Source organism: Astyanax mexicanus, chromosome 19, assembly GCF_023375975.1.
Source record: "Astyanax mexicanus isolate ESR-SI-001 chromosome 19, AstMex3_surface, whole genome shotgun sequence".
Lineage (NCBI taxonomy): Eukaryota > Metazoa > Chordata > Actinopteri > Characiformes > Acestrorhamphidae > Astyanax > Astyanax mexicanus.
In genome coordinates, this window is record NC_064426.1 from 14,257,184 (window position 1) to 14,273,883 (window position 16,700).

The 16,700-nt window shown below is 38.4% G+C and overlaps 1 protein-coding gene across 8 annotated transcripts; it reads right to left on the bottom strand.

Moving 5' to 3' along the window:
- Positions 1 to 1,256: 1,256 nt before the first annotated feature.
- On the bottom strand, positions 1,257 to 16,265 carry gps1 (G protein pathway suppressor 1). 8 transcript variants are annotated; one of them, XM_022665878.2, is made up of 15 exons: positions 16,156 to 16,265; positions 14,081 to 14,254; positions 13,733 to 13,825; positions 11,920 to 12,116; positions 11,602 to 11,766; positions 11,255 to 11,390; positions 10,785 to 10,862; positions 10,630 to 10,690; positions 7,482 to 7,567; positions 6,995 to 7,089; positions 6,570 to 6,675; positions 6,370 to 6,450; positions 4,794 to 4,931; positions 3,490 to 3,641; positions 1,257 to 1,746 (listed from the first exon to the last, which is right to left on the bottom strand). In XM_022665878.2, exons 1-15 carry the CDS (start codon positions 16,186 to 16,188, stop codon positions 1,686 to 1,688), a joined length of 1,656 nt encoding a protein of 551 aa, XP_022521599.1. In that variant the 5' UTR covers positions 16,189 to 16,265; the 3' UTR covers positions 1,257 to 1,685. The 8 variants fall into 8 exon arrangements, with proteins under 8 accessions (XP_022521599.1, XP_022521601.1, XP_022521600.1 ...); XM_022665880.2 differs by having other exon boundaries at positions 11,935 to 12,116; positions 16,156 to 16,264; XM_022665879.2 differs by having other exon boundaries at positions 3,507 to 3,641; positions 16,156 to 16,262.
- Between the last annotated feature and the right edge of the window lie 435 nt (positions 16,266 to 16,700).

Sequence of the window (16,700 nt, forward strand, 5' to 3'; positions counted from 1 at the left end):
AAGTTTCTGAAAGGAGGGGGATTATGCTCTGTTTCAGCCTGACTGTAGTTTCTGGTACTCCTCACCAAGATGCTGCCACACATGCTGGACACTCTTTGAACTAAACAAGTTTATCTTGGTCTTGGCAGTCCACAGGACATGGTTTCAGTAATCCATGTGTTTGGGCTGCTTGTCTTCAGGGAAAAAAAAAGGCTTTCTTGTGCATCGCCTTCAGAAGAGGCTACCTTCTAGGACAGTGCCATGTATGGTCTGAGCACTGCAGGCTGACCTCCAGCTTCTTCAACCTTTGCAGCAATGCTGACAGTACTTATGCATCTATTTGCATCTACAGATGTGGACACAGCTTCTTTATCTGACCCTGGGAGGCCTTTTCTGAGTGAAACATGTCCTGGTAAACTGCTGTATGATCTAGCAATCTTCTTGTAGGCTAGACCAACAATTTACTTTCTCACATCCTCAGAGTTTTCTTGCCATGAAGTGCCATGTTGAATATTCAGTGGTCAGTATGAGAAAAATTTACCCAAATTATAAATAACAGGGCTGTTCCCCATTCACACCTGATACTAACAAATCTGTAACACTAACAAATCACGAGACCGGGAAAAGTAAATGTCTAATTGGGTACAATTTGTCCATTTTCACTTGGGCTGTACTCACTTTTGTTGCCAGTGGTTTAGACAACTGCTGTATGTTAAGTTTTTTTGATGGTACAGCACATTTACACGGTTATACAAGTTGTACACTGACCACATTGTACAAAAGTGTAACTGTCCAAAGGGGTGTGTACTCACTCCTGCACAGCGAAATACTAAAAATACTGTTCCTAGCTATTTGAGTGTTTCGTATCCTGGTAAAATAATAAAACAAGTAATGGGAAGATGGTAGACAGTGTGTAACCTTCAATGTGTGAAAGACCTAATTTAATACTTGAGACTATTTATTTCTTAAACTTCAGCTCTATTAATTTTACTTACAAGACCCATCTCAATTCTCCTAATAGTGACCATGTTCAGACAGTATTCGCTTTTCAGGGCTCATCTGAACAAAAATAAATATCTCCTTAATGATAAAACAGTCACATCTGGATAGCAATAAAATCAAAGGTTAAGGGAGTTTTTGCTCAGCTATTCTAGAGGTGCTCTGACACCCTAAATTTACCCCCATCTTCATAGAGCTTTCCATAACGTTAAAGTACATAAAATCTTCCACCTGCAGAAAAGCAAAAACAAACAAAAAACAAAGGCCATTTGGGAGCATCTTTTCCAATGTATATTTATTTTAAAAGCATGTTCTGTGATGAGGTTTTTCAATGTGTAATCAAGGTTCGTCACAAGATACAGAGGAAAGTGCATCTCTTACAAACAACAACAGGCCAGTACAGCATAAGTGCCGTTTCATTTTTCAATCTTCTCTTTTTTTTTTCCTCCTTTTTCTTCTTTTTTTCATTTTTTTTGTAACATTTGTTTAATTTGAGCAACAGGGTGTGCTTGTCTTTAATACAGACAACAGAGATATTTTCCCAACTTAAATAAAGTCCTTAGATTGTGATTTTTCTTTCTTCAGCAGGGAAACGGAACTGAATTCTAAATGGGACCAATGATGATGCCTCGGCCCCCTGGTGCGTGTGTGTATGTGTGTGTACTTTCCTACGAGAGGCATCAAGTCGAGTCTTCACATGTTGGTGCTCATTCGTGTTTGGCTGTTGGCAGGTGTGAGTTCCCCTTGGCTGCCTTCTCTGGGAGGGGACTGGGGAGGGAAGAAGATAGCAGTGAGCAGTGTGGGGGCCAAAGTACAGGGGATTAAGAAGACAGGTTTTTAATGATCATGAAAGACAATGAGATGCAAAAAAAAAAAAAAAACATGTAATCAATAACAACTATACTTCTATATTTTTTGTCAGCTCACACATTTAATAATTTGTTCTAAATATGACATACAACTGGGTAGGGGTGCAGAAAAAAATCGATTCAAGCTCGAAACGCGTTTCTAACATTGAAAGATTCAGAATCGATTCTCATTTTCAAAAAAACGTTTTTTTTTTTTTTTTTTTGCGGGTGCAGCTACTGTTGCGTGGAGCTTTTTAACTGTATCGCAGAGCTTTTTAACGGTATCTCAGAGCTTACCTACTATCCGCAAGTCAGTTAAAAAACACTGCAAGACAGTTGAAATGCTCTGCGAGACAGTAGGTGAGGGTCGCGAGACAGCAGCAACAGGATAGGGAAAGTTTTTGCTCTTACTGCCTCTCCCTATTAGACTACAGAGAGGTGTAGTGTCGTGTTACGGTGTTTGTTGTTGCGCAGTATGGAGGATTTGAAAGAATCGGAAAATAATCGAATCGTGACCAAGAATCGATTCTGAATCGAATTGTGGGATTCCCAAAGATTTACAGCCCTAATCTGGGTGTTAAACCTCATCTACAAAGGACCAGTGTGGAAGCAGGTTTTCATTCCAGCCAAGCAGAAGCAAAGAATGGTTTTCCATTTACAAACACAAAACTATATTCAGCTTTGGATCAGGTTTATTTTTTCATATCAATTATAAAACATTATGTTCACTACCACTACTGGCCACTATTCACTAAATGGTTAGCACTGAAACCACAGAACTGCACAACTTCTTTTGCATTCATCTATGAGATGATGTTGCACAGAAAACTGTCAATAATGCTCTATAAAGTTTATATGATTTTCATGCTTATTCCAAGAGATTGTAATACAGCACAAAGTGTAGGGGTACTCTATAAACGTACATATTACCTACATGGACATTTTTGACAATGTTATGCACCACAGTAAGCATAGTGGGCACCTTAAATGCTTTAGAATGTATATATGATCTATCATTCTGACAGCAAATGGTTTACCACCAGTGGACAAAAAAATACACTCTTTTACAAATGATCTCAACTCTTCAAGCTTATTTAAAAAAAAAAATATTTAGTAAAAAAGTATTTAGGTTTGCATGGTTTTGCATCTTTTAGAAACTAGTATTTCTAAAAGAGCTTTGAAAATTACAAAATGGTGTTTAATTCAAATAACAGAAACACTAAAAAATATATAATGAAGATCATATCAAGGAACTTTATAATTACTAATATAGAGGAAACATGCAAAAAACAATAGCTGAAGTGAGGAAGAAAATGTAAGAGATGGGGTGTGTGGGCAATATGGCAAAAAGTGTTCCACCCCCACTTGCATCACAATATTTATTTTTCTACATAAAAAAACGTTACATAAAAAAGCTAGGAAATCAAACAAAATAGGCTTAAATATATATTGGTCCAAATATATACAAGTCCCAAATGAGCCAACCAGTGGAAACTGGGGCAAAGAACAACTCCCTCAGAATGAGAAGAATCATCATTTAATGTTTCACCATGATAACACAATATCATATTGCCCACTTCTAGACATATCAGAGAGAAGATGGGATCTTGAGGATATGGAGGTGAAGGTAAAGCAGGCAGAACAGAGTGAGGAGACACATTACCCTGGCGACCCCGTTACCTTGACGTGTATCTGGTTACGCAGCACGGCCGCCCGCAGGATCATGGCTTTGGCTCTTCTCTGGAACTCCTTTCCCATCTGTAGAGATTTCTCAAACGTTGTGCTTCGCTGATCAACGTCGCGAGCATACAGGATCTGCAGACACACGGCAGGAAGAGGAATACACTCAGCGGGGATAAAGACTCTCCAACCTACACTATGTGGTGGTGTCTACAAATCACAGAGGTTGCTCAGGCAGTGCAGCTCATCCAGGATGGCACATCAATGCAAGATGTGGCAAGAAGGTTTGCTGTGTCTGTCAGCACAGTGTCCAGAGCATGGAGCAGTGCAAGATCCCTGTAATATGACCTCCAGCAGGCCACTAATATCCATGTTTCTGCTCAAACTGTAAAACACAGACTCCATAAGGTTCTCCTGTCAGAGAACAGATTGGCAGATTCGCCACTGGCGCTCTGTGCTCTTTAAGGATGAGAGCAGGTTCACACTGAGCACATGTGACAGACGTGACAGAGTCTGGAGACGCTGTGGAGAACGTTCTGCTGCTGTAAAATCCTCCAGCATGACCGGTTTGGCAGTGGGTCAGTAATGGTTTAAGAATGCATTTGTTTGCAGGGCTACACAACCCAAAATGTGCTCGCCAGAGGTACCATGACTGCCATTATGTACTGGGATGAGATCCTCAGACCTATTTTGAAACCATATGCTGGTGCCATGGGTTCCTTATGATGTATGACAAAGCTAGTTCTCATGTGGCTGGAGTGTGTCAGCAGTTCCTGCATGATGAAGGCACTGATGCTATAGACAGGCTTTCCCATTCCCAGACATGAATTTAATCCAGCACATCTGAGACATCAGACTGTTTAGGAGTTGACTGATGCTTCTAATTCCTCAGAAATTGTGGGGAGGTCATTGAGGCACATAGAGGCCACAAACACTACTAAGCCGTATTTCAACTTTACAATGAAGTTTGATCAGCTTGTAATTAGATTTTCCACTTTGATTTTGAGTATAATTCCATATCCAGACCACCAGGGGATAATAATTTGATTTACATTGATAAGTTTTGTTATTCTGTTCTCAACGCATACCACTATGTAATGAATGAAATTTTTCAAATGGAATATTTTATTGAGATCCAGGATGTGTTATTTTAGTGTTCTCTTTATTTTTTTAGCAGTGTTTTATTCAGCTTAATAGTTAAGAAGTAATAATCTGCCCCAAAGGGTGAAAAAAAGAAAAAGAAAATGTAAGTGAAAATGTGAGGGGAAGAGGGAGTAGTGTTCACACCTTGCTGTGAGAGTCTATGCGGGCATTGATCAAACCCTCCAGGATCAGCTGGGTGAGCTCGTCCTCCAGAGCTGCCACTGTTGTGTTAAATGCGATGGCCATTTTGTTCATATCTGCAGACACGTAGGGGCTAAAGTACTGTCCAGGAGAAAAGAATAAAAAAGAAAAAGAAAAATTAGAGCAGGCAGAAACAAGCAACTCTATCTTGTCCAGTCCTGCTTTGATTGAAAGTTTCTATCTGCTATGCTTATTCTTTGCATTGTATTTTACATACAATAAGGGAAAACTACGGTGGCCCTGAAGTGCAAAACAAATGAACAGTTAGAAAACACAGGGGCAGTAGTAACAGGACAGTGATAGTTTACATATTTACTGCTGCTGCTAAAATACGTGCCACAAAACACAGTTTAGTGTCCATAACTCCACTCTCTCATCGTGAAGCAGCCTGGCTGACAAGGAGGGTCCGCAACAAGCACTTCCTGTGTGTTTCCGTCAAAAATCGTTTTATATTTTGTAAATTTGTTTTAAATTTTGTAATTTTGTTTTCTGACATGTTAATTTGTTTTGCACTTCTGGGCCACCGTAGAAAACCACTGTACTGAGAAATTAGGCAACAAAAACATTTTTAAAAGGTCAGTTTGCATATGCACAGGTAAACTGTAATGGAGGGGCATTATCTGCAATTACAAGTGCAAAGCAATATGTGAATGATTTTACTATTGCTGACATTTTTACTGCAGCTTTTAAAGTAACTACAGTCCAAATTCAGCAGAGAGATCAGTTGGTTTCTTTCATTTTTTAAAAGTTGCGCCAACAGTTGTTGCCTTCTGGTCATACTAGTTGTGTACTGTCCTATAGCCCATCTCAGCCTTCTGCAGGTCTACAGTTTTGTCCCTGGTGTTTTTAGACAACTTTTTGGTCTTGGACTGAGTGTGTAGACAGATGTCTTTTATACAGGTATCGAGTTTAAACAGGTGCAAATACTACAGGTCTGCGAAAGCCAGAATTCTTGCTGGTTGGTAAGTGATCAAATACTTCTCATTAATTTTCAGTATTTTCATTAATTATTTAATTTAATCGTAATGCTAGTTACTGGATTGTTTTCTGTGTACCTACAATACAAATTACAGATCTCTCCATTCTTTATATGCCGTATATCAAATACTTATCTTCCCAATTGTACCTTGTAAGAAAATATATAGGCCGGTCCTACTATAGAATATGCATATAGGTCAGCATGTTTAATAGAGGAACTGATTTTTGCCACTTGTCACATGCATGCCCACACAGACTATTCTAGTCAGACGCTGCCAGTCATGATAATTACCCCCCTATTGCCCTGTCCACTGTGGGTGGTATAACCCCATTCAAAAAATTCTCGAATGTATTAAGGTCACCCAAAAGCAGTGTGAAAGGCTGGTGGAGAACATGCCAAGGTGTATAAAAGCTGTGATTACAAATCAGGAATATTCCAACAAACACTGATTTCTAAAATCTTTTGAGTATTACACACATTAGTATTGTTGTTCCTAAATCATTATGAATGTATAGAATAAAACAACAAATTAATTCCTACCTGAATGAGCGCTCTGTTCCTGATTTGTGTGTACAGTGTTCTTACATGGGGAGCCAGATACATGTCTAGGAGGAGATTATCCTAAAACAGACAACAGTTTTATTTAAACAAAATTTTTAACGAAGTATAGTTAATATCCTATTAATACATATAATAGGCTACACATATATACAGATAAGCAAACAAGTAGAATTCATTACCTTCATTTCATCCAGCATTTTCAGACAAGATGCGTACTTTGATTCGTAAAACTTGAAGATTATATCGCGGACTTGCGGTTCCAGCTCTAAAAATAATTTAAAGGAGCTGGAAAACAGAGAGAGCTTTACTAAAATGCACTGCTTCAAACACATATTTGAATAACACAAGAAAACTAAGATTAATACGAATATTATTAGTAGTATTTCTACTTTAATATCATTATATTCAGTACTTTCAGTTTGATCTGTCATAACAGCCTTGTACATAATTTAGCACATAAATGCCCATCTATTAAATACTAATTAACCTGAGCCTATTTATCTACTTGGGCCTTGAAATATGTGTAAAAAATATAACGAAATTGATCCTCATATGCTCATCATAACATTTAATATGTTGGCAAACAGCATAACCTTCTCCCTACCTGCTGGAGATGACATTACGCTGCAGCTCCTGCCTGTCAAATGTAGCTAGGGCACACAGTCCCCCATAGACTGCTACGTTACTAGGAGAGAGAAGCTGGACAACAGAAGAAAAAAGACACAGCATTACAATCATGAACAGACACACAGTATTACTACATTGTCATTCTGTGTGATGGGACTAATTATGCTGCCAGTGTAATAACTGGCTATGTATGAGATGTAGGAACATATGTAGAAACTATTATGTAATACTATGTGACCCCTTGATGCTTGTTAAATGTCCTGTAAGTAAGCAGATCATTTTGCACATTTATTTTATTCCCATGCATTTTTCCCTGTAAATACCATTCATTCCACAGTCTATACTACAGAAACTGGTCTACAAAATGAACATTTTTTCCCACCTGGCCCAGTCTTAAAAACTAAAATGTTACATTAAAAAAATGATCATTCATATAGTGTTATACTGTTAAGAGAGAGACAAACCTCAGGAAAGTCGCAGTGGTCAAAAGAGGCCTGCAGGAAGCACTTAGCAGCTGGTTTATACTTTCTTGAGGCAAGTTCTGCCAGTCCTGTGGTGGGAAACAGACACAGACAAAAAGTATTTTACCACTAATAATGAGCCAAAAGACTAAATCTGGCTGAAAGACATAACTTGTTCCTTTAATTGCTTTTGCAATTAATCTACTGTAATTGTATACCATATACAAAATGAAACAAATAAAAGAATAATAATAATAAATATAGCCGCAAGCGGCAATCATCGGGTTCAAGCACCAACTTGCACAATGGTGCCTACTGGAGCATTGAATGGTGATGTGTAAGAAGGTCTAATATGATTGGAGATGCCCTGTCACATTTAGAAATTATCAAGTTTTTCACCTGTTATTAATGTTGAGCAGAGGCCTTTCAACCTGATCAGTGCTTAAATTCACATGTAAATCTATTGAACTTTGTAGGATATTCATTAAGTGAGTTAGAACTAGTCAAAAGGTGTCTACATGTTATTGGTATTGATCAGGTGGCTTCAACCAGAATGTTCACAAAGTGGTGTTCAGATTGACCTTTGAACCTTTGCAGAACAAGCTGAAATGTTTGACCAAACAAGTTTAAATTAACACAAAGGAGTGAATGTTCTGATATGACATGTAATTACGAAGTTATTATAAATCTAGTTCTGAATTAAATGGCGCTTCATCAAGCACCAACTAGCACAATGGTGCCTACTAGAGCATAGGATGGTGATGTGTAAGAAGGTCTAACACAATTGGAGACATTCTGTCACATTTAAAATGATCAAAAGTCTTTCACCTGTTATTAATGTTGAGAAGAGGCACAAAGGAGTGAATGTTCTGATATGACATGTAATGTCAAGTTATTCTTAATGTAGTTCTGTATTAAATGGCGCTTCATCAGAGTGATATTGTACAGAGGTCTTTAACATTGTGAGATTACAGCAAACACTGCAGAGTTACAGCAATTTAGGTTAGAAATTCCAAGGACGCACAGATTGCTTGATGCCTGGAGAGTATTGTATGTGAAATTTTCACAAATGTTTTTAATGAACATTTACCTAGAGACTCTACAGTGTGCAGCAAGACTGAAATGGAGGTGATAGGCCAAATATCCAGAGAGTAGTTTCAATATAGCTATTTTCAAACAATTAGCAATTATGAATGAACAAAGCACTTTTTAAACATAGTTGTATTGAGAAATTTGTCAGAGCCACTGTACTAAATATGGCAAAAACAATTAGATGTCAAAATAGTACAGCATGATTGACATATACTCGTTTTTTTGGAACAGCGCCCCCCAGTGGGCGGATTGTTCCAGCACTTTGCAGGTCACTACAGTGTCTCCACCTGAACATAACTGCCAAATATCATCCAGATTGGGCAACATTCAGCCTGCCAAAATGTCTGCTGAATGCTGATTGGCTGATGGTGTTCAGCCATGTTGATTGATTAAGTTGCCCTTTGAACATCCTTTAGAGCAGTGATTCCCAACCTATGGGTCGCGACCCAACCTATGGGTCGCCAAAGATCCACGATGGGTCGCGAAACCCTCTTGATTTTAAGGGGTTTAATTTTAATACTATATATAGTCTAGGGTAAGCAAAATTCGCCGCGCTGCGCTCTCTCTGTCTCTCTCTCTCTCTCTCTGGCGCGCGGGCGGGCGCTCTCTCCGGCAGCGCGGAGCTGAATTCAGCGCGAGGCTGAATATAATAATATTATAATATAAGAATATAAAACTCAGTTTAGTTAAATAAATGAAAATGAGTGAGGGCCTGTAAAGTTAATCAATTATTGTCCAATATTTGGACAGGTTGAGGTTTTGGTGAGCTGTTTTACTGATTTGAAACTGAAACTGATATTATTCTTTTTTTTTTTGTTTGTTTGTTTTTATTTTATATAAATTAATTTTTATTCATTTTAAATAGTTGTATTATTTTATTGATCTAATTATTTTTTTCTTCATAAGATAAAAATTCCTTATGTTTTATGTATCAATTTTTCCTTTATTACGTGTTTATTTTATTCATCTATAGTAAATGTCAGTTTTTATTTGTCATTTCTAACCACCCCCCCCCCCCCCAACCCAATTATACACTTACATCTTTTAAATTTTGGGGGGGGGGGGGGGGGTTAGAAATGATAAATAAAAACTGACATTTACTATAGATGGGGGGGAGGGGGGTGCTGGGGGGTTTATGTTGGGTCACCAAAGCTTACAATGGTAAAAATATGGGTCCCTGAAGAAAAAGGTTGGGAACCACTGCTTTAGAGGCTGTATGATAGATTCTGCATGCAAAGTTTCAACTTGCTAGGTTGCACGGTTGCTGAGAAACAGTGCTCCAAATTTACCTCTTGAAGTGAATGGGGCATATATCCGGAAGGACTAATTTGCTCACGAGTGTTTTGATACCAAACATGCCAGGATTGGGCAAAATTCCTAGGACTAGTTTGCAAAAGTAGGTTTTGCATATTATGCAAATTAGCACAAAATCTATATAGACGGAAGTGCATGGTCCAAATTGGAAAGTTGTTGGTATTGACCCAAGGAATCCATCAAAAAAATTTTGATTCAAAGAATTTTGAATGTAGGTCTTATGGCTTTTGAGTTATTGAGAAAATTGTGAAAAATGAATTTCCTTGTTTATAGCGCCACCACTTGACCAATCGGTGCCATTTTTGTTGTCCACCGAGATGCACTGATCCTACATCTACCTACCAAGTTTCATTTCTCTATGACTTACGGTTTAGGCTGCACAACTGTTTTTACAGGAGAAAAAGAATAATAATAATAATAAGAAGAAGAAGAAGAAGAAAAATCTTAGCAAAAACAATAGGGTTCTACGCACCTTCGGTGCTTGAACCCTAATAATAATAATAATAATAATAGACTTAAGATATTTTATTTCTCTAATTTTGTTTTTTATCTTTAAAAAAAGAAACAAATAGGATCCTTATTTGCATAGACAAAAATACAGCAATTCACATTGTGTAGTAATAATTTAAAAGTAATATGAATTCTGATTAAGGTAAAATTGCAGACAGGTGAGAAGAAGTGTCACCCATAGGTATGACAGTTATGGTACCTCAGTGCATAAGTGACGTAAATAAGGTCAAATTACCTGCAGCACATTTTAGTTTGGTGAGAACAGATTGGTTTTGACTATCTCTCTCTCCTCGTTGCTGTGAAAGAAAACCAGAGAGAAAGTTAAAAACCACATACTTCCTTCTTTACCTCAGTAATGATGATATTATATTATAACTGCTTTTAACCAACCTCTGCTATCTCTGGAGTGGATTCAGCCTTGCTGACATAGCTAAGAACATGAGACCAGTTTTGGAGGTAAACACTAACCTGCAGACAATCAAGTATATTCAGTTAGTCAGGCACAAGCTGGAAACATAATCACCAAAAAGATAGGAAACTGAGGCTGTATTCATCCAATTTGGAATCATATCCAGTTCAGTCATTTGGATAATACATCAACATTAATTACAGAATTCTATCATGTTAAGGTTCAGGTGGTCTTTCAAGCAAACTGAGGGCCAATGACATCTAAATAGATAGGTTTGTTTAGATATTAAGAGATATTAACAAGACAAATACAAAATGTAAATGTTTTCAAAGAAGAGGCATAACTATAAAATTAATATAATAATATAAAAATTAAGGGAAAAAGTAACCTAATTCAATCAAACTTATTCAACCATCACAGTCCAGGTGGAAAACCAGTAAAGTATCCTTACCTTGATTACATTAAGACACATGTTAATGACATGCTTGGCGCTAGTGCAGTAGTCTCTGGCTCGGGAGTAGCACTTCAGGGCATTGCTGAGGTCACCACAGTCCAGGTAATGATCCCCAAGGTCATCGTGACCCCTCCTAAACACATGAAACACAATCAGTTTTTCTGATTCACATATGATGAAAACAGTAAACTTAATCAGTCCCGTGGTTCTAGACCTGCATTACAAACATATCTCTGTTTTACTGCAGGAAACATGAATGATTTAAAGTCAGAACAGTGATGATAAAAGCATACTGGTAATGTACCAGTTAAATTATGCTACAGTGTAGGTTAGAAAAACTGTACCTAATGCTTTCTTTGATGGAGTTTCCCTTGTAGTTCTTTAAATCAGTGTCCAGCTTCTCCAGTTTTAGCAGGGCTTTTTTCCTGGTTGACTCTGCCCAGGCTGTGTCGAGAGGAGGGGGTTCCACTGCTCCTTCAGGAACTGCATCCGGGACTCCTTGCACTTCCCTGCGGAAACACAAGTATTTCAGATGCACACACGGAAACAAAACAGAGTTTCTCCATTTTCCCTGTTAAATGTTTAAGCTCTATTAAATGCAAAACACTTAATGTATTACAGTCCACACATATTAACTTTTAGAAAGAAATTAAATGATTTACACAAGCTGCTCTTGCCTTGTGGCTTCAGTGAGTTTGCGATGGATCTCTTCATAAACATCAACATTAAAGGTTCTTTGGACAAAAGACAAGGCCATCTTCAGGGCTTCCACCCGTAACTGTGGGCAGTGATCAGCAATAAACTGCAGCCGCTCAATCCTCATCAGTCCACTGTAGCTCGAGGCATACTGTTCCAGATCCTGAAAGAGAGAATCACACTTTAAAAACAAAACTAGGACTGCCATTTGATGTGGAACTTCCACATTGTCTGTTACTCAAAACCTCTTTTCCAAACATATTCAATAGGGGTGTGACGAGATCTCGTGGACTTTTTACTATTATAATACTATTTATGAAACAATACGATAACAGAGTGACCAACAAGACACAAACCATATGTAAATACTGTAAGTAAATCGTACACATGACTGTTTCATAGGCAGTAGTACTAATCCCTTAGCTCTGAACTGTATTTAAAAAAAAGTTCTGTCTCTGTTTGCACTTCAATCATAGTCTTAATATGACTGGTTATGGTTATGCATAGTTAAATTACAAGAAATTTAGGAGAAAAAATACAAACCATAGTCTTAATATGACTGGTTGTGGTTTGGACTTATTGTTTGCACTATATAAGACCTAGAAAAGTTTTTTTCAAGCCATTTTTCATTTTTGACGTTTTCTTTAAAATGTTATTTTTAAATCTCGTCTCGTGAACCCAGTATCGTGTCTCGTCTCGTGATAGTGTCTCATCACACCCCTAATATTCAACAGTGAAAACCAAACAAATACTACATATGAAGGACTGTTCAACAGACAGGAACAATACAAGTTTAAGCTGTGGCTGTCTATAGCTAACAGACTTCTGAAATTGTGTCTGAAGTTATGAAGTTGTGCAATGACCAACTAGAGAACTAAAGTTTATGCAGAGTGCTCCCATGTAAAAAATCTCCCACTCTGTTGTTCCAAATCTCATTTTTAGAACTGCACACATTTCCTCCTAAATATCACAACCCAAATGAATAAAATTGTGTGCACTGAAATAATGTCACACAAGCAATAAACTAACATGCAACTCATGTTTTAGAGAGGTCGGTTCTATGCAAAGTAAAATTTACCTGCAAAATATACACAATCTACAAGATATTCAAATGCAGGAAAAATGCAGAACTACAACAAACAATGAGTAATTGGGAGAATTAATCAAATTATTAAAGAGAAATCAAGTTTGGATCCACAGCACCTACTGTAAACTGACGACAAAATAATACACTCTTTTGCCCAAATCTAAATGCAGACCTGCATTGTCCTAGACAAAATAAACAAAACATAAACAAACAAAAATATACAGCATAAAAATAGGCCTCTTTATAGAATGTATGTTCTAGTCTGTTTAGGGATAAATGAAAAACTGACTGGGTAATAGGCACCTTAAATTCACTGATGCTCATTGAGGCCCCACTTCAAATTACACCCTTTTACATTTAGAGACTTTGTGGGGGCATGCCTCAAACGGTCAGATCTGTTTTGGCGGCACAATAGGAACAGACAAAATATTAGGCAGGTGGTGCTAACGTTATGGCGGTGTATGTCCCTTGTGTTGCATGACACAATTAAGGGCACCAAGGGAGTGTGTACACACCATACATTGGTATTTTAACACAATGAAATAATCCTACATAATGTAAACTACATCCTTTTTAGCAGTGTTCTGATTTCGGATAGCCTTAAGGTGTTCTGAACAATAATTAAAAATATCTGTATACGTCCAACATGAGTATGTATATAAAAAAAGAGACAGAGAAGTTTAAATACATACCAGGGTGGGGTTTTCCACAACATAATTGGTGTCAGGCGCATTCTGTTGGTCTTCCTGTGGGTCAGCATCTATCTGCATGGGCTCCACTGACCCCTAAATGTAAAGAAATCATTCTGGTTAACTTTTATTTATCATTATACAGCCAAAATTAACAACATAATATATGTGTACAAAAAAAACAACAACACCTAAAAATGTCATACTAAATTAGAACATGACACAAATCATGCAGCTGAATGATGCACATCCCCTAACACACGCACACTCCAGTAACACTATCTTGCCATCAGCTTTCTGCTTCTTACTTCTCTCTCTCTCTCTCTCTCTCTACCCGTTAAATGTGTTTACCTCCAGGTCTAGCAAGCACAAGAACATATGGATGGTGGGCACTAAATTGCCCATGATGAAAGGCATGACCAGGTTGGACCCGCTGCTGTCGGGCATGCCCTGAAGCTCTATCTGAGAGGATGAAGCTGAGCTATCACTGACTCTGCCTTGAGCCTGCACTGACCAAAAAGGCTCCTGTAAGAGGGGAAAGCATCAGCATAAACACAAAGAATGGGTGTATATGCAGCTTATTAACTTAATTGTTGCATGATCAAGCCAGCTACTCTTTTTTATTATTATATTGCTTAAGAAAACAGAGTAGTACAATTTCTTATAATAGATTTAATGTTGCACAGATACTGGCTACTGGTTAATACACAAGTATATAATGATTCTTAAATATACCAACATATTGGTGCTAATACTGCCCCATAAAAGCAGTACCATATCACTGCTGATACTGTCTCTAAAATACAGCATATGTGCTGAAATTGGAAATTAACTGCAGGATATGTCCTAACACTGTCAAAGCCTAATCTAATTAGAAAATCTATTTGAATTCTGTCACAATTAGACATTGTTTTTAAACTCCAGTTTCAACATATTACAAAATGTATTAACCTCCACAATATTTAATATCAGAAACATCTCACATATTCCCATATTAAACATTCTCACAACTTATAGTCCAAAGCAAAACAGTAATTTAATAATACTGAACAATCCTGTTGTTAAACAAAGGGCAAGTTTAGCTGCACAAACACCAGCCAGGGACTTTTGTGAAATGTGACTACTGTGTGATTTGTGTAGACCTGAAGTTCTCCCAGAATCAGATATCTTGCTTTCCTGTTCTTGCCTGATTACAACACTTGTCATAACACCACCTACATGTAAACACACTCAAAGAGGGCGTGGGCCTGGACAGCTCACTGACAGCAACGTTCATTGTTTGCATAGACGAGAAAACCTGATCAGTGATGTAATAAAACTGCTACATATGCTGTAAGGTTCAAGAAGATTATACACGATGAAAAACACCAATTTAGACGATGAAGTTCAATGACAGCAGTAAACAAACAGCTCTGGACATTTTTAGGACTACACTCACACTCTAAACAGTTAGCTAGCATGCTAGTAAACAATCCAAATTACACGCTGCAGATCCATATTAAACTAAAGTAATACAACAATACGGACATCGGATTGCAGAGATTAAAAACACCCATAACAGTTAGCTTAATGAGCTAGATAGCTAGATAGCGTTAGCTAGTTAAGCTAACGCTAGCTAGTTAACTTGCATGGCTAAGCCCTTATAAGGTCGCTGAGTGGCTGTTATTAGCATTACACAGCTAAATAAATGAATAAAAGTGAGGAAACGTAGCTGGGTTTATATCTGAGCACAAGTCTAACACTAAATGTGCTGATCTACTACAGCAGGATTGGATACACTGCAAACTTTCAACGTTTTAATACAAAATTAAAGTGCTAGCTAACGTTAACATTTAACTTACTGTTTACATAAAGTAGAAATAAGAAATATTTCAATAACAAGATTAACTAGTTCAAACCGCACTAATGCTGCCTGTTTCTGAAAGAATTGGTTACAATGATCACAGATGAAGAGCAGGAGTTTAAAATCTGCGGAGTCTGGTTTGGTTTAAAGGTCGTAAATTCCTTTAGCTAGGTGAGCTAAGTTAGCTGACTGCTTAGCTCTCTGGGCTAGCTGAGCTAACAGGCTGCCGACAGTCAACAGTAAACACAAACAGCCATTGTTTCTCATACTTCAACTTATAATAAGAAAAAAAAAACGTTTGAATCACCCCCTCAACATGTAAATAACGATATTTAAACGGCACCGGCAGCCGCAAACCCCGCGCTACACAGTCAGACCCGCTGCGAGCGGAGCTAACCGCTAAAGCTACACTGCTAAAGGCCCGCATTAGCGTGACAGCTAGGCTAGCACACCGGGAGCGAGTCAGCGGGTCTGAGGGAATAACCGAGCCCGCGCGGAGCCGCCGCGGGGAGAAGCGCGGCTCACCCCGGCCCCGCGGTGCTCGGGCTCGGCTCGGTTCGGGTTCGGTTAAGGAGTTTCGCACCTGAAAGTTGAAGACCTGCACGGGCAGAGGCATCTTCACCGCACGGCGCGAGAACACATCCGGGGCGCGAGGCTGCGCGCGAGCACGACACGCTAGCGGCGCGGACCGGGTGACGTCAGTAACTCTGTATTCACTCTATAATAACTATTATTAGCCGTTTTTCTGTTTAGAGTCGTTATTTTATCCCACAGGTTTCACAGAAATATTAACGTGCTTTTATAAAAGCAATTTATGACGGCACGTGACTTCCCTGACCCCTTGAAGTGAATAGCACTGATGATCTGGTTCTAATAGCACCTGTCAAGGTGTGCACTAGGCAGCGAATGAACGGCCAGGGTAAAAGCAAGGCTCGATCCCATTTTACCCCTTGGCCCTACCACTTACCCCTACCCCTCTGTTTTGCACGTTTACGCCTAGGGCTAGGGCGTTTCTGAGTCTTGTTAGGCTGGAGGGAAAGTGGGGAGTGTAGGGACTGCATGGACCGTTAAACAAAGATTTTTCAGAGGCACACTCCAAACAGAGGTCTGAGAAACACTGGAAAGCCA